The sequence below is a fragment of the Tenrec ecaudatus genome, chromosome 3, assembly GCF_050624435.1.
Source record: "Tenrec ecaudatus isolate mTenEca1 chromosome 3, mTenEca1.hap1, whole genome shotgun sequence".
In the NCBI taxonomy this organism is placed as follows: Eukaryota; Metazoa; Chordata; class Mammalia; order Afrosoricida; family Tenrecidae; genus Tenrec; species Tenrec ecaudatus.
Window position 1 is genome coordinate 98,283,414 of NC_134532.1, and position 17,152 is coordinate 98,300,565.

A 17,152-nucleotide genomic window follows, 5' to 3' on the forward strand; every position below is an offset into this window, starting at 1 on the left:
CATGGCTGGATTTGCCTGTTCAGAGGCTGAGGGTGATGATGGAAAGGAAGGGCAGACATTCTTTGGCATTGGTGCCCTTCTAGAAAGGCTGTTTCCCATGACTGATCCTTCACCACTTGTCTGCCAGTTTATCATTCTATGGTGGCTCTTATATTAATGTGATGCTGGAAGCTATGTCACTAGTATTTCAAACACCATCAGGGTCACCCAGTGATAACTGCATGAACAAGTTCAAGCTGCACTGATGGCTTGAGCCAAAAGAAAGCCTCCAGGAACGGATGTAGTACCAATTGAAATGTTTCAACAAGCTCATGACGCACTGGGAGCACTGACTGACGTATGTATGCCAGACATTTAGAAAACTGCTACCTGGCCAATTGAATGGAAGAGATCCATATCTCTACTCATCCTGAACAACGTGACCCAACAGAATGCTCAAATTACAGAACAATATCATAGATATCACATGCAAGAAAAAAATCTGATGAAAATAATTCCCCAACATTTGTAGCAGTCCATTGACGATGAGCTGCCAGAGGTTCGGGCCACATTCTGTAGAGGACGTGAAATATGGGATATTATTGCTGATGATCAATGAATTTTGGCTGAAGGCAGAGAATACCAGAATGGTGTTTCCTTGTGTTTCATTGATTATGCAAAATCATTTGACTGTGGATCATAACTACTTATGGATATCCTTGAGAAGAAGAGGAATTTCAGAACACTTTATTGTGCTCATACAGAACCTGTATTTGGATCAAGAGCCAATTGTGGGAACAGAACAAGGGAATTCTGCATGGTGTAAAATCAGCAAAAAGGTGCCAGTCATGCTTGTATCTCTCACTGTACTTAGCCTGTAAGCCGAGCAAATAATAAGAGAAATTGAGTTACAGGAAAAAGGAGGCAGCATTGGGATTGGAGGAAGGTTTATTAATAACATGCAATAGGCAAATGACACCACCTTACTTGCTGAAAATGAGAACTTGAAGCACCGGCTGATGGAGATTGAGGATTGCAGCCTCAGTATAAAGAAAGCTAAAATCCTCACACCTGGACAAATAGGTAACATGATAAACAGAGATAAGATCCAAGCGGCCAAGGTGTGTATCTTGCATCAGTGTCAAACACAAGCAAATCAGAACTGCTTTCTGCGAAGAAAAAGTCTGATTTCATCTTTCTTATTATATTAAATGTGTTAACATACATCCCCCTTACCACATTTTTCCTCTTAAATCTATTTTAGAAAGAGAGAAATAGATGCAAGAGAGAGGGGGAGAGAGGGAGGGAGGGAGGGAGAGAGAGAGAGAGAGAGGAGAAGAGAGAGAGAAGAGAGCACGAGCGAGCTTGTAAGGAGCATGAATTTCTCACCTAGTTGAAATAAGGCACCCTATCTACAGTATTTCTCACTGCTTTACTCTCACTTGGCCCTCTCAAGAGTGATACATTTGATGACATTCAGGGGTAGAAACAATGAAGTGATTAAATTAAAACCACCATCACTTCTGCTCCTTCACTGCATAAAAACTAGATTGCAGAACATCTCGAAACCTGCCAGATACCTAGCATGTGTCGGACCTTGCCCTGCCTGTACGTATATTTTAGGCAAAGGATAGCACAAATCCCATCCATGCGTCTGTGCTCTCTTGATCAAAGGCAACGTCACTTGAATCACTTCCTTCTTTAGCGTCCCACAGTAAGATTTGGGATATCAACTGGGAGAATAGTGGTTTGGAGAAGTAGATCCATCATGACACTCAGGCCCTCTTTCAGGCCAGGGGTTTTGGGAGAGACTTGTACATGGTGAAGCTGTGAGTTGATTATTAGGCTAGGCTGCTGAATTGCAAAGACGGTGACTCAAGCCTGCAAGTTGCTCTGAGGGAGAAAGATGGGGCTATCTGCTCTCTTAAGTCTTAGTCTCAGAAACTCAAAGGAGTTTCTGCTTTGCCCCACCGGGATGTCATGAGTTGGAATTGCCTTGATGCGAGTGGGTCTGGTTTGACATGGTACATACAGAAATAGAGGATCTGTGGGTGGTTCCCATAAACACTCTGAGCATACACACTTGGAAAGTCTTTGTTGGGGCCCTGGGCACATGAATATTCTGGAAGACTGCACTCTTCCTGCCATCTTGTTTTTGGATGTATCCGTGCATCACCTGCAGCCTGAGTGAATTGCAACTTCACATTTCGGGGAGCTTGGATCTTAAGATTATTTTTCAATATGTGTTATTGTTCCTAGTTGTATTTGTAAATAACACTTATCAGAACCTTTGGTAAGAGTAGTGAAAAAAAATCCCCCAAATGCGCTCACCATTGAAGATTGTTGATAGATTTTGTTAGGAATATGGGCAGAACTTTGTCGAGACCTAAATATATTTTGTATCTAGAAAGCTCCAGAGTAACCAAAGTGAAAACCATTTTTCATAAATTCTCTCATTTTTATTCCTGCTACCAGAGAATGAAATATGGATGTACTTTAAATATGTCGTTGAGTTTAAAATAAGCCCGTATTAGCAGTTCTGTGATGGCACCCATCAACACTAACATTTGTGATATTGCTATTAATATTGCTACTAATGATATTTTTAACTCAAAAGACTAGCCTTCAGAAAAAGTCTGAATAAATCAGCATCACATTTCCATAAGATACATAACTCAAGGGCTTATCATGGAGTCGAGTATTTTCAAGGATGATAATAGTTTGAATCCCAATTTCTCATTTTTCTCAAAGTCTTAAAGCTACCCCTTGCTTTTTAATATCTTTCCAAGCAAGATGATCATTCCAATAGGAAGCAGGAGTAGCAAATTATGAGCTTTTGGTGCTCCTCAACATGAAAACCCGACTCCTGCGTTACTAGAATGAGACATTGTCTGGTCCCTCATCGTGCAGATTATTGTTCTGTGTGGGCTCTGCTGCCGCCACTGCAGCAGTCCATTTGCTTTCGGGCGTCCCTCTTTTGCACTGGCTCTATTGTAGCAAATAGAATGTACCGCACTTTTCCAGAGACTGGTTGCTTCTGATAACATGTGCAAAGGTTTTAAGATGTTATTGTACCATCTTTGCTTCTAAGAACGATTCTTCCTGTACTTCTGAGACAGATTTGTTTGTTTTCTGGCAATCCGTGGTATATTCAGTAGTCTGTGCCAGTTCCTTAATTCAAATGCACCAGAGTTTCTTTGTTCTTCCTTATCATTGTCCAGCTTTTACATGCACGCAAGGAGATTTAAATATATGATGAGTTCGGTCAGGCCTACCTTAGTCCACAGGTGATATCTTTAAAACAAAACAAAACAAAAAAACCATTGTAAAACTCTGTAAAACGGTTTTCACCATAGATTTGTCCAGTGCCCTGCTTGTGTGACTTCTTGACTGCTGCCTCCAGAGCTGTTGCTTTCTAACCCAAGTGAAATGAAGTCCTTGACATATCAGTCCTTTCTCCCTTAGCGTGATGTCCTTATTTGTCTAGTTGTGAAGATTTTTATTTTCTTAATATGAAAGTGATTTAATCCGTACTGATAGCTGTAACCCTTATGTTTATCGATAAGTGCTTCAAAGCCCGCTCACTTCACTAAGCAAGGCCGTATCATTTGCTTATGCAGGTTGTTAAGGAGATTTTCTCCCATCCTAATACTGTCTTCTTCTGCATACAACCTACTTGTTTGTGTTGTTATGTGTCATCGTGTTAATTCTCTCCCATATCAACCCATGCCCAACAAAATTCGTTCTTCATCGTTCCTGAAACATTTGTATGTTGACCAATTCATTTTGCTCCTATGACTGGGTATGCCTCCTGTGTTCTTTTGATGGTTCCTATATCAGTCAACATTTTGCCCATGTAATCCTGCAATATTGCATTTAAAACATAGCTTCAAGTCATTTTTTTCCATTTGAGAAAAGGAGAGAATTTTCTCCCCTTTGGTTTTCTTACTCCAGGCAATTGCCCATTTCCCTATAATATTTTACTCGCCCACTCTATGTTCAAGAAGGTTCACCGTCTCTTCTGACATCTAGTTTGATCTCTATTTCTGTCTTTTTACATGACCTTCTGCTCTCTTCTTGTACGATTTCCTTGATTTCATTACACAAGTCATCTCGTCTTCAGTCATTAGTGTTCAGTGCCTCAATCTGCTCTTGTAAATGTCTCTTGAGTTCAGATCGATGTCCTCCCATTTGCACTTTGGCTCTTGTAGACTTGTGTTCATATGAGCACTTGATGGTCTTATCCACAGAAAGCCCATGATCGAGGATACGGTGTTTCTCCACCATCTCACCTTGCTTCCGGACTATCTCACCTGATATTTAAAAAGGTATTTCCAATGAATAAGTCATGTCTATTATAGTACTTCCTGTGTCCTGCAAGGCCAGATCCTTCTTTGTTTCCAACTTTCATATTCCAATCATCAAAAATTATCAATGCTTCTTGATTGCACATTTGATCAATTTCTTCATCATTTGCACTGATGTCTGGGTGTAAATTTGCATAATGGTTTTATTTAGTGGTCCTCCTTTTAGATGTATAAATACTATCCTATCACTGACAGTGTTATGCTTCAGGATAGATGTTGAACTATTCTTTTTAGCAGTAAACGTGAAGCCATTGCTTTTCAGTTTGTCATTCTGGGGTAGTCATATGATGTCTGATGAAAAATAGCAATTCCATTTTGAGTTCATTAATGCCCAGGGTATTGATCTTCAACCATTCCATTTCATCTTTGTTCCCACTTCTAGTCTTCCTAGATTCATACATTGAACTTTCCCATTTCCAAGTAGTAATGGATGCTTGCAGCTGCTTCTTATCCTTTTGGAGTCATGCCACATCAGTTGATGTAAGTCCTGAAAGTGACTCCATTCATGCCATGAAGGCAAACACAATTTTGAAGAGGCTGCTCTTCCTCAGTGTTATTGTTTTGAGTGTCTTCTAAACCCAGGGCCTCATCTTCTACCACTATATCAGACAATGTGCCACTACCATCCATGACGTTTTCACTGGCTTATATTTGCAGTCTTTTGCCAGGTTCTTATTTCTAGTCTTAGTCTGGAAGCTCTGCTGAAACCTGTCAATCAAAGATGACCTTGCTGATATTTGAAATAGTTTACATAGCTTCCAAAATGACAGCAACATGCACGCCAGCTCAGAATGACAGACTGACAGATAAGGGGTGGGTTGTTGTGGTAGCTAAATGATTTTTGGTCAATGTGAAGATGTAGGAAAGTGTAGGGGTGGAATCCAATCTGTCAATCAGTTCTCAGCCTGGTGCTGGGTCCCTGGGGTGTGGCCTTCTTTTAAGTAGCAGAGCCTCCCTCTCTGTCAGCCCCTTCACCTTCCTGCTTGCTGGGACTCTGTTGATGACACTGAGAGCTGTCGGCACCCCCCTGTGTTTGCCTTGACTTTGAATCCACGCCACTCTGCACCCACCAGCCTGCGATCTTCCTGCTTCCTGGCTCATCATTCTGTGTCACCGGCTATGTGAGTCTGAAGAGGGACATGTGGATTGCCATCTGATTTATGGACTGGACTTGGAGTGGGCTGGGATGCCCACTTGATGTATTGTTGCTTCTTAATATAAAGCTCTTTCTTTTACATAGATGATTGTGCCTGATTTGTTTCTCTAAACCACCCGGCATAACATAGTTGTAAATAATAATTGGCTGCCTTTTTTGTTCTTTTGATTCTGCATACAACTTCTGCTAACTGAATTGCTCTTGTCTTCAAGATTAAATATGATTTTTTGTATGAGAAAGAACACGTCTGCTGTCTGGAAGAGTGGGCCAGCCCTGTGCACCAGAAAATCTACACTACGTTCATCCTTCTCATCCTCTTCCTTCTGCCCCTTATGGTGATGCTGATCCTATACAGTAAAATTGGTTATGAACTTTGGATAAAGAAAAGAGTGGGAGACAGTTCAGTGCTTCAATCTATTCATGGAAAAGAAATGTCCAAAATAGCCAGGTCAGTTTAATAAAATATGCCTGTCTGTTTAAAATATGCTAATTAATTGTCATGAAACTTAAACAGCAGTGCGGGATCCCAGAATTCTTTACTATTTAGGTCAAACCATCATGATTAATTTATAGGTAGAACCTATAAATTACAGCAGGGCTGACCTTTCACTTTTAAGGTTCTATGTATGGCAGAAAAACAAAAACAAACTAAAGAAAACACACAGGTTTAAAAAAGAGGGGATGTAGTTGCAGAAATAAGCTTCGTTTGAATTTAGAAACTTGTTATATTTTCATGTGCTTGTGGAATACCACCTGGTAGGAAGATCTGTGAGCTGGTTTCAGGACCCAGGGGTCCTGTGAGAGCTCCTTCCACCCACAATCCTATGATGTGCATCTGTCTGTCCGCTCACAGGTCCCGGTTTTCTCACATGCACAAGGGAGCAAAGCCACTTCCAGTCTTGCTTTCTCCCCTCCCCTTGCTTGGTGGCCACGAGGCATGATACATGTGGAAACTGTTTTAATAGGAGAATATGCTGAAAGTATGCTAATTCTATAAGATTATTTCATTTTCCCCAAGATGTTTGCAATATTATGGATTCATAACCCAAATATGAAACTCACTGCCATTGCGTCAATGCCAACTCATATCGACCCGAGGGGGCAGACTAGAACTGCCCTCTGAGTTTCCAAGATGGTCACTCTTTACAGGAATAGAAATCCTCGACTTTCTCCCAAGCAGCCACTGGTGGTGCTGAACTGTTGACCTTGCAGTTACTAGCCCAAAACGTAACACAGCTGGAGGAGAACTTTTCTTGTTCATTAGTAGATACTTGATAATAAAATTTACTGCTACAGTTCCTATCATTCATACGGTTTATTTTATACTCTACAGTCAATGGTTATTTAAAAAGAAACCAAACTATTTGGAGAAGTCTAGATTTGATGGCTTATAATTTCTTCAAGTGTGCAGTGACCTCTAGTGTCCTGTTTGTATAAAGAAATCTTCCTTCGCACTGGGACAGTGGGAGCCCCTGAACCACTCTGTCTTGGTTTTCATTGCTGATGTAGCTCTCCCACTTCTGTCATGTTGAAACAAGAGATAACGAGCGTGACATTGCTAAACGCCTAAACTACTGTGCAAACGCAGACCTCTTGCAAATGCTCACCTTTATCACGGGCCCCATGGAGAAACCTTGCTTGAATCTGATGGAATCTTAGTATTGAGATATAAAAGATAGCACTTTCAATTCTATCCCACAGGCTCCACGCATTCCACAGCTAGGGAGGCTTATGTGCTGGAGTTAGACTGCCTGGCTCCAAATGACATTAAAAATAGGTTTACAGAACAACAGTATAAAACCCAAACCCCTGCCACACTTAAGTGCTTATCTGGGTTTGCAAATGAACCATCTCAGTTCCTTAATTTCTACATCTATTAAATGCAGATTGGGAACATAAATGACAAATTCCCTGCCCAGCAGTTAGCACCGGTGCGAAACCCATCATGAGCACTCAGGAATTGGTACCTGTCATTGTCATTTTGTTCCGTACGTTTGTTTTGTTTTTTTGTCCACAGGTGACTCATTTGGAGGACTTTTATTTCTTTTCTGTTGCCTTTTACATCCTAAGTATGTGTGTCCCATGAGGCAAAGAGGGGATGTGAGAGCCCTGTGGCGGAGTAGGTTATGAACTGGACCATCAAGGCCAAGGTCAGCAGCCCAAGCCTACGAGGTGCTCTCAGCTGGAGAAAGCTGAGGCCGTGTGTTCCTGTGCTGATTGACAGCCTTCCGAGGAGCAGCTCTCCTCTGCCCGGAGGCTGACATGAGTTGGGATGCACTCAGTGACAATGGGTAGCAGGGGGGTGTGCGTCAATTCCAGTGAGGACAGATGAGAATCAGCTTGCATGAGTGTTTTTTACAAATTATGGTTAAGAAGTCAAAGCTCAAACTTGATATGAAAGGCTTGCTATAGCCACTCAGCCTATTTCCCAATGAGGAAACCAATACCACATGTCTCTTTCCGGGTCCAGGAGGAAGAAGAGGGCTGTCATGATGATGGTGACCGTGGTGGCACTCTTCACGGTGTGCTGGGCGCCTTTCCATGTGGTTCACATGATGATGGAATACAGTGAGTGCTTGCCATTCTTCTCTAACGGACAACGAATGATTGAAGTCTGGGCTCCTCTCCTCAGCAACCAAGCATTTATGCTTCTTCCACATTGTGGGGACCTCCACGTGCGTGATGGGACATAATTATGTATGACCATGACTATGCTTACACCCTGGTGGTGAAGTAGATTACACGTTGGGCTGCTAATGGCAATGAGAGCAGTTTGAAACCACCAACTGCTCTGCGGAAGCAAGATGAGGCTTTCTACTCCCATGAAGAGTTAACAGTTTCAGAAGGCCGCAGGTGCAGTTCTACTCTGTGCTCCGGGGTCCTGATGAGTAGGGACCGATGAGATAGCAGTGAGAGAGCAATGCCTATGACTACATCTTTCCTAACGACAGAAGATGGCATTTTTGAAACTCTTCCACCCATGCTGTTCTTTTTGATGCTCGGTGCTCATATATCAATTGGGAGAGGTGTGATATCTTCCTGTGAGGTGTGTCCTGTTTAGACACCTTACTGGAACCACATGAACTAAATAATACCTGGGATTTCGATCAGACAAGTAGTTTCTTCTTTCTGATACCCAGGGACTGGCTGGGGTTCTCAGTATTGATGTGTCACAAATGGACACTTCAAAAGGAACTGCTCCGGTCAGCTTACGTGAGCTTGGAGTTATTAAGCTGAGATAGTGTGGAGTTACCAAGTTGAGATAACATGGAGTTGTCAAGTTGAGATACAATGAGCACCTAATACATGGCAGGCACCAGGCTACATTCTTGTAAGCCTACGTTCCCTGAGAAGGAAAATTTGTCACAGAGAGTTATATTTATTTAGTTCATCAGGTGCCTCTGTCCCCAAATGGTCCTGAGCTTTAATCTTGCATTCAACAACTCGTACCAGTGTCACAGGCAAGCCTGAAGAATGTCATATATGTTATGTGGAAGTTTTATGTTTTGTTTGTTCAAACAAATATGCACTCTAAAGCATTATTTTATTGCAGGTAATTTTGAAAAGGAATATGATGATGTCACAATCAAGATGATTTTTGCCATTGTGCAAATAATTGGCTTTTCCAATTCCATCTGCAACCCCATTGTGTATGCATTTATGAATGAGAACTTCAAAAAAAACTTCCTGTCTGCAGTTTGTTATTGCATAGTAAATGGATCCTTATCTCCAGCACGGAGGCGTGACAACTCAGGACTAACAATGGTGCCGAAGAAAGGAAGGTTCTCCCGGAGAGAGAACTTGGTAGAGGAGACCAAGGGAGAAGCCTTCAGTGATGGCAACATTGAAGTCAAATTGTGTGAACAACCAGAAGAGAAGAAAAACCTCAAACGGCATCTCGCTCTGCTCAGTTCTGAACATTCTGAGAATTCTGCTGTAGGCAGTGGGCACTGATTATTGTAATGACGCCTTCATAATTGATGCCATACCCATTTGAATCAAAAGAGGCATGATTTTGATCAGAGGTCAGAGACTTTTTTTTATTCTTAAAATGGTACAGAGAAAACTGAAATTATCCTCTTTGAAAAACATGGTTGTCATGAAAATACATTTTTGAAATATTGGGAAATGAGCCTTGTGCATTACAGAAAGCATGAATTTTTTAAATCTTGTACAGAAATAAATGTTCTTGGCTGTCAGTTTCCCCACTGTACACTCAGTATAACGTATTCTGTTGTATTACAAAATAGGACAAGGTACTAACTTTAAAATGATAGCTTCTTTCTCTACTGATAAGTGTAGCTTAACACGGTGAAATGATTAGTGCACTGTCAAAGTTTAGTGGGAGAGTCATAAATGTGATCTGTGCCATATCATAAAGTGAATGAACTTGGAGAGCCAGCCAAGTAACAGATTGATACGACTTGGAGTTGGATTTGAGCTTCTCATAGCTCTCCCAGTAACTACCGCTATGATGACTAACCAGTGTTTTAACATTGGGGGGCTCTATTCCATCCTGTGTATGCTAGAGGTGGACTTGTATTTCATAGAAATGTGAATAAAATGAGATGTGCGTTTAGCATTGTGAAACACCTTCAAGCTGCAAAGCAGCATCACACCTGTTTCAAAGCTTTCCCTTCTGTTCCCCCTTCCTTTTAGAAGCTGGCTGCCCCTGCCCTACTTTCCTCTCACCCTTATTTTTTTAAACTAAGTTTCTCTAATGAAAAGAAGAGGATATTTATGGAATCCTCCTTGTGGGTTGACTTTAGACCAATTTAACTATCTTACATATTCATATCTTCATCCCTCTATGTTCCCTAGTGAGAGGAAAGAGTTTACTCACTAGTGAGATGCAAAATGACACAAGACCTTTTGGAGTCCCTGAGTGATGTAAACAGTTACGCACGCGACTAATGACAAAGGGTGGCAGTTCAAGTCTGCGTAGAGGCACCTGGAAGGATGGACTGGTGATCTCCTTCCCCAAACTTAGTCATTTAAAACTCTATTCACTGCACTGAACTAAACAGACAAAGCTCAAACATAATTCTCCTCTGATGCACCTAGGCATTGGAATTGACTTTATGACAATTGGTTTATACAGGCGTTTAGGGGGCATTGGTGGCTAGGGAAGTGAATCAGCTTCATCCCCAGGAAAACGATACTTCAGGCAAGGTTGACTTCAAACAGAGCAGAGTCAGGACCAACAACAGAGTCCCCATACTTCTTCCCTAAATCTTACTAAACCTAAGCCTTCTCTCTTCAGTCTTCTATGTCATGAGTTTAGTGATCAAGACAGTGCTCTCTGATTCCCCTTTCAATAGCTGAGATTCCCCAAATCCAATGACAACTCACGGGCACATTTCTTCGGTCATCAGTTTTTGAGCACTTAACTCTGCTCACCCTAAAACAAAAAAGAAAGAGAAGCCCAAACGCCTTAGGGTGTTTCTCTTAAAGTGCTCTATGTTTTGAAAACGAGAAGGTTTGAACGGTTGGGTCTTCTAAGATACCAACCAACCAATCCATTGCCATCCAGCTGATTCTGACTCATGGCTCCCCTATACAACACAGGAGAATTGCCCACAGGGTCTCCAAAACCTTGTAGTTTTCCTGGACACAAACTGCCAGATCTTTCTCCCCCAGAGGGACTGGAGCTTGACTATTCAGAAACAGATCATTAATATAACGTGTGTGCCAATGCAGTCAGCATGAATGAAAGAAAATATTTGGTATTGGGGAAATTGTAGATAGGAGACAGGAACAGGAATAAAAGGAAAAGAGGGAAATGCGTGATTTTTGTTGGGTTGCAGTGCACTAACTGTGTGTTGTTTATGTAATTGTTTACCTGTTATGCCTAGTTAACTGTTATACCTAGTTAACCTATACTCAGACAGCTGTCATTAAGTCATTAAGCCATTACCAGTACAACTTGTTATGGGCCACCCTTCCTCAATCAGAAAACGTTTCCTACAAACCTTTCTAAGTGTTGTATTCCTGAGCTCCAAATATGACCGAATGATAAGTCGCTCAATTGGCACTATTAGTGACCATTGGATGAATAAGGTTTCACTTTTAAAAGTTTCTAAATATTGCAGAGCTTGATCTAAGCCTTGTATATTATGCAATTACTTATGTTTACTATCAAATTTCCAGAAGTCCTGTGATAAATTGTTTTTCTTTGCTTGCATTGTAAGATACATCATCTCTTTGCCTGGTGACCAGGGTCTGGAAGGGAAGCATGGTTCAATCTATGGCTGAGACCAGCCCACTGTTGTATTAGCCAAGGATAGTCACACCGAGACTATAGAACAGTATAAAACAAAGCCACAGAGAGTACCCCTGGAGTTTGCAAGAGGAGAGCAAGCGGTACCCTACTTTTCTCTTCTCCCTAACCTTTCAGTCCCTGAGTCTCTTAACCCATTTGTCTGATACACAGTCATCTGATTGTTCCTTCTTTTTCCTGTTTTTTTTTTCTGGCTCAGATTGTCAGTCATTTTAACCCATTTGTTTTTCCCGTACCTGGTGCGTGGCTTGCGAATTGAGAAGGCCACTTTGGGTCCAGAGGGGAAGCTGCAGGAGGAACACAGAAAACAAAACTTTCACTTATTAGTGTTATTATAAAACAATTATGAAAGCGATAAAAAGTTATATTTGATAGTTCAGACCTCTTAGCATGGCTCCATTGTTGGGAAAAAACCAGTGCATCTTTTCTCCCCTCTATCAAATTTAATGTATGTCTGTGTGTGTGAGTCAGGATACCAGCAGTAGGCATTTTAATTACAAAGACAAGACTACTAGTGGATAGTTTTCTCCTTCAAATGAGTAGAACTTTACACAGAACAAAAATTCCCAAAAATAGGAGTAAAAACACCCACAAGTTTTAATGTTGTTTCCTATCTTCCCTATGCTCAGTAAGGGAGATGAGCGGTCTGTCAGGATAATGATACAGGGAAGGGAAAAAGGAACCAGAGTTTAACACTACTCCAGACATGATAAGGCAGAAAACTGGTACTGAAGAAAGGACATCATAGTCAGACAGCTGTAGGTCTGTAAGGACACAGGGTGGCAATGACATCAGTGAACAAAGTTCATGGACCAAGTGTTTGCTTTGTTACCTTAGACCAGACACGTGGAGAATGGCCACATTATACATTTAAAATCTATTGTTAAAATTTAAACTCAGTGTTAAGAGAACAGCTTGATGGTAGAGACGTGCAAGAGATTGTTGCTCCCACCATCAGAACAAGAGAAAGTCCTGTAGTCTATTAAAATCATATCCGTTTTAGCTAAGACAACTGATGCAGTGAATTTCACAAGGTGACAATAATCCCTGAAGGATGGAGAGGGTACGGGGACTCTTCCCCTTGGCAGAGGATGAAGGGAAGAGGCAGCAGCCACCATGAGAACAAGAAGAAAATGACAATTTTGTGACAATTCAGGACCCTGAGTAACCCCAGACACAAGAGAAGATCATAGCGTGTTGCCAGTGTTTTCACATTCTACCTTAAGGTGCGCGTGGAAACATTGGGGGGTGGGGGGCAGGGGGGAAGGGGGAGGCCAAGCCCTGAGAGATGATCTCTATATGGTTTAGGAATGCAAAGCCTGTCATGGTCTGATATTGACTGTTGTATACAAAGTGGTGATCGGTTGCCTCTGGGGAATTGGTAAGAAACCCTTCTGATCCCAAGATTGTGATATATTATGAAGCAAAAACGGCTTGCTACTTGGGAGGAAGACAAGAAATGTGTCCATTCCTGGATGCGACCTTATTTGGAGTTGTGACTGAGTTGTCTACTGCTAGGGGGAGGATCAGAAATTTTTCTTTATTTGCTTCCTCCTATCTCATCCCCCCCTCCCCAATCCCCCATCCTACTTCTAGGCAAAGGCTGCAGAGTAGAAGAAGAAAAGTGAAATCGTCTCCTCTGGGGATAAGGAACTCTTGTTTATATATACCCCTCTCCATTCCGTTATCCCATTCTTCACTAGCATATGGCAAAAGCCATCTGTCAGTGAGATGCGGGAAAAAAATGTGCTCATAGGATATGCTTTCATGCAAATCAATGTCTGCTGCTATTGAAGAAGGGGCAGGAGTGATCACTTTGAGGATCCTCCATCTCAGAGACTCAGGCAAAGAGGAACTGCCCAGTGGGCAGGTTCACGAGAACTAGGAGAAAGATCTTGTTTGACCCCAAACTTTATATTGAGTAGCAAACAAAAGGCATCTACGACTCCTCTGGGGGTGCTTCAAACACACACTGCACACACACACACACAGAGAGAGAGACCCATCTGGATGACAGTGTACAAAGACTTTTGAAAACTCAAGAGTAAAGTAGGACCAGTAAGATCAACTCTCCAGTAGTTCAGGCCTTACACATTGCACAAGGTGGGTGACAGTCCACCATGGTAGGAATTTGAAGCCTGTGCTGTGTTGCAATAACTTTGGCCAGAAGGAAAACGACAAACCCAATTCAAGAAACCCATTCAGTAGAAAAAAAAAGAAACTGTCTTCCTCACTGATTATCTGTCCAAAGAAGAGGCCCTTTCAGTGCACATATATTTTACTTAATCTCTCATATTCTTTTATGAGGGGGCACCCCCCAAAAGAACCAGAAAATCTTCCCCTAAACTAATTATTTAAATGTATTTTACAGAACAGCCTCATGGCCTGCACAGTATTCTCCAGTACACCTAATGCATTTGTCATTTTGGGAACATTTTTCAAAATCATATCTTTAGATGGCTGACAGCACCTCCCTCGTTTTTGTCTTCACCTCTTCTGCATCATCAAATCCCTGTCCTTTCATGTCTCTCTTCTTGCAGGGAAACAGAAGTCACATGGAGTGAGGTCAGGTAAGTAAGGTAGATTGGACAAGAAAAGCATGCTGTTTTTTGCCAAAAACTGGCACACTGAGATGGCTGCATGAGCATTTTCATTGTGATGGCAACACCAGGCCTATGCCTGCCATAAATCAGGCCTTTTTTTGCCATACACTTTTACAGTCTCTTTTAAGAACCCCTAAATAGAAAGCTTGATTAACAGTCTGACCCAGTGGAACAAACTCCAAAAGCACTGTACCCCTCATATCAAAAAAACAAATGAGCATCAGTTTGGGGGGAGGGGTACCCCTTCGTATATGTAACGGTTTAAATTCAATAAAAATTACAGTACTCTGTCAAAGAGCCTCCCCTAAAACAAAACAAAAATTTATTTCAAAAGATAAAAACAAGTAGAACAAGAGATGGGTCAGATGTTGGAATTCTCCAACAGGAAAATGAAAATAACTGTGATTCATATGTTGGTCATTTTAGTGGAAAGGGATGAAGCATGAGCAGGTTGAAACTTATAATCAGAGAGATGAAAATATCATAAAGGAAATATTGAAATAAAATCACAGATGAAAACTAGCTTTGAATGTTTTATCATCAAACACTACATGGATTAGTAACACTGAAAATATGTTAATGGAAAAAACTCTAACTATAACACTCTAAGAGAAAAGTGGAATAAAAATAAAAAAGAATAAAGCATTGCATACCTGTGAAGTAATAGTAAAAGAAATACTCGATGTAAGTGTCTAACAGCTAGCATACCTTAACATCCAAGATAAAAGAGAGAGAGAATCAGAAGTATTTGATTAGATAATTTTCCAAAATTAGGAACAATTTTAAATCAAAGAACCAACATTTCCTAGAAGCCCAATCAGGTTAAATAATACACAAAATATTATCAAGGCTGCCAGATTCAAACTGCTAACAAAAAACAGAAAGGACAAAATATTTTATAAGTGAACCCCAAATGAAATAAATGTTATCTATTGAAAAATAAAAGAATTCAGCTCAATTTTCATTTGAAAAATGTCAGAATGCTCTTATTGAAGCATGAAGGAAAAATGTCAATCTAGATTTCTAGACCCAGTGAACATATCTTTCAAAACTAAATGTGAAATGAAATATTGTTATGAAAAAGACAAAGAATTTATTATTAATTTTCCCTACTAGCAAAGTGAAAGAAAATCTTAAAAGAAACCACTACTAGGCTGTATTATGAATCTTGACAAAGAAATAAGTAGAACTGGAAATAAACATTTTGATATCTTATTTTAAGTTTAAAAGACTAAAATGTCCAGAGGGAAAAAAGTATGACTTGTAATATTTACAATATAGATAGACTTGAAATGGATGATAAAAGAGTACAAGGAACAGGAGATAAGATGAAATTATGTAAGACTCACGCCATATGAGAATTCAAAAAGTTAATGAGAAAAAACTCATTATCTTTTCATTCAATTTTTTAATAAACTCTTTTAAGTACCTTATATAGGTATTGATATAATGCTGTTAAATGCAAAGTATATTAATTTGAGATGGATATTATGAACCCAAGAGTAACCACAAACTAACTACTACTACCATAAAAGGTAACAAAGGTATATATATAAAATAAACCAAATTGGGTATAAAGGAAATCATGAAAATACTTGATCTGAAAGTATTCAAGGAAAGAGGTGGAAAAGAACAAAGAGGAGAAAAGAAATATTTAAATGGTATATTTAAACCTAATCATCGCAATAATTACATAATATGTAAATGTTCTTGCATTCCATCCAAAAAGTAGAGATTGTCAGATTAGACATAAAACAAGATAAAAATATTTATTAAATACAAAATATGCAATTTAACCATCAAGATGTACTCGATGCCATCTCATAGCAACCATAGAGTACAGGGCAGAGACTGCTAAGTCTGCGGGGGCAGAAAGCCTGTCTTTCTCCCTTGGAGCAGCCAGTGGTTTCCACCTGTAGACCTTGAGGATTGCGGCCCAATGCACCACCAGTGCTCCTCATTCAAGACATCAGCCGGTTAAAAATAAAAGAACAAAGAATTACATGTCATGAAATCATTCATCAAATGAAGTTTACTAGAGCTGTATTCATGTGAGAAAAATGTGACTCTAGAACAAGGAATTTTATTCGAATTGCATAGCCATGCTGAAAAAGAATGGTACATCAATAAATTGCCATCTTCAGTATCAGTTCACCTAGTAGTTTCAAACTACTTGACAAAAACAGATTTTGCACAAGAAATGCCCTCCGGTCATTTGCAGCTCATAGCAGCCCTATGTGCAACATAAGGAAGCATGGCCTGGTCCATGCCCATCCTCACTCTTGTTTCGTTTGAGCCCATAGGCACAGCCACTCTGTCAAACCGTCACTGAGGGTCTTCCTCTTTTTCACCGCCCCTCCACTTTATCAAGCATGAAGCCCTTTCCAGAGACTGGTCTTGTTACTGAAAAAAATAATCCCTGTGGTGAGACATAGAGGCAAGACTGGAGAGTTTTCTAAGTTCCTCCAAAAGAGAAGACAGCCCTTGAGGAGAGAGTCCTTTCATGGGCCCGATTCTTCTGGGCAACAATGCAAACCACTTGCTCAAAATTCAAAGAGCAAAAGCTGCCTCGTTTATTTTTTTTTTTTGGTTGTTGTCTTTTTAGCCTCTCAACAACTCTAGTGGCAAGTTTATTCAAATGCAAATATCCTTGTACTCAAAGTTCTAGTCATATTTGCTAATAATCATTCTGGCACACAGGATATCAATAAGAGGAGGTAGAAGAAATTAATAGGATCCTAGTACAGCCAGATCCTAAACACAATTG

At 40.5% G+C, this 17,152-nt stretch overlaps 1 protein-coding gene across 1 annotated transcript in view; it reads left to right on the top strand.

The window, feature by feature from the left end:
- QRFPR (pyroglutamylated RFamide peptide receptor) overlaps window positions 1–9,997 on the top strand; it is an 82,342-nt gene extending 72,345 nt beyond the window's left edge. Inside the window, exons 4-6 of the mRNA XM_075544831.1 lie at window positions 5,715–5,950; window positions 7,973–8,070; window positions 9,056–9,997. Of these exons, the coding sequence (XP_075400946.1) occupies window positions 5,715–5,950; window positions 7,973–8,070; window positions 9,056–9,456 (735 nt within the window). The 3' untranslated portion in view covers window positions 9,457–9,997. The remainder of the gene's footprint in view (window positions 1–5,714; window positions 5,951–7,972; window positions 8,071–9,055) is intronic.
- Window positions 9,998–17,152: the final 7,155 nt, after the last annotated feature.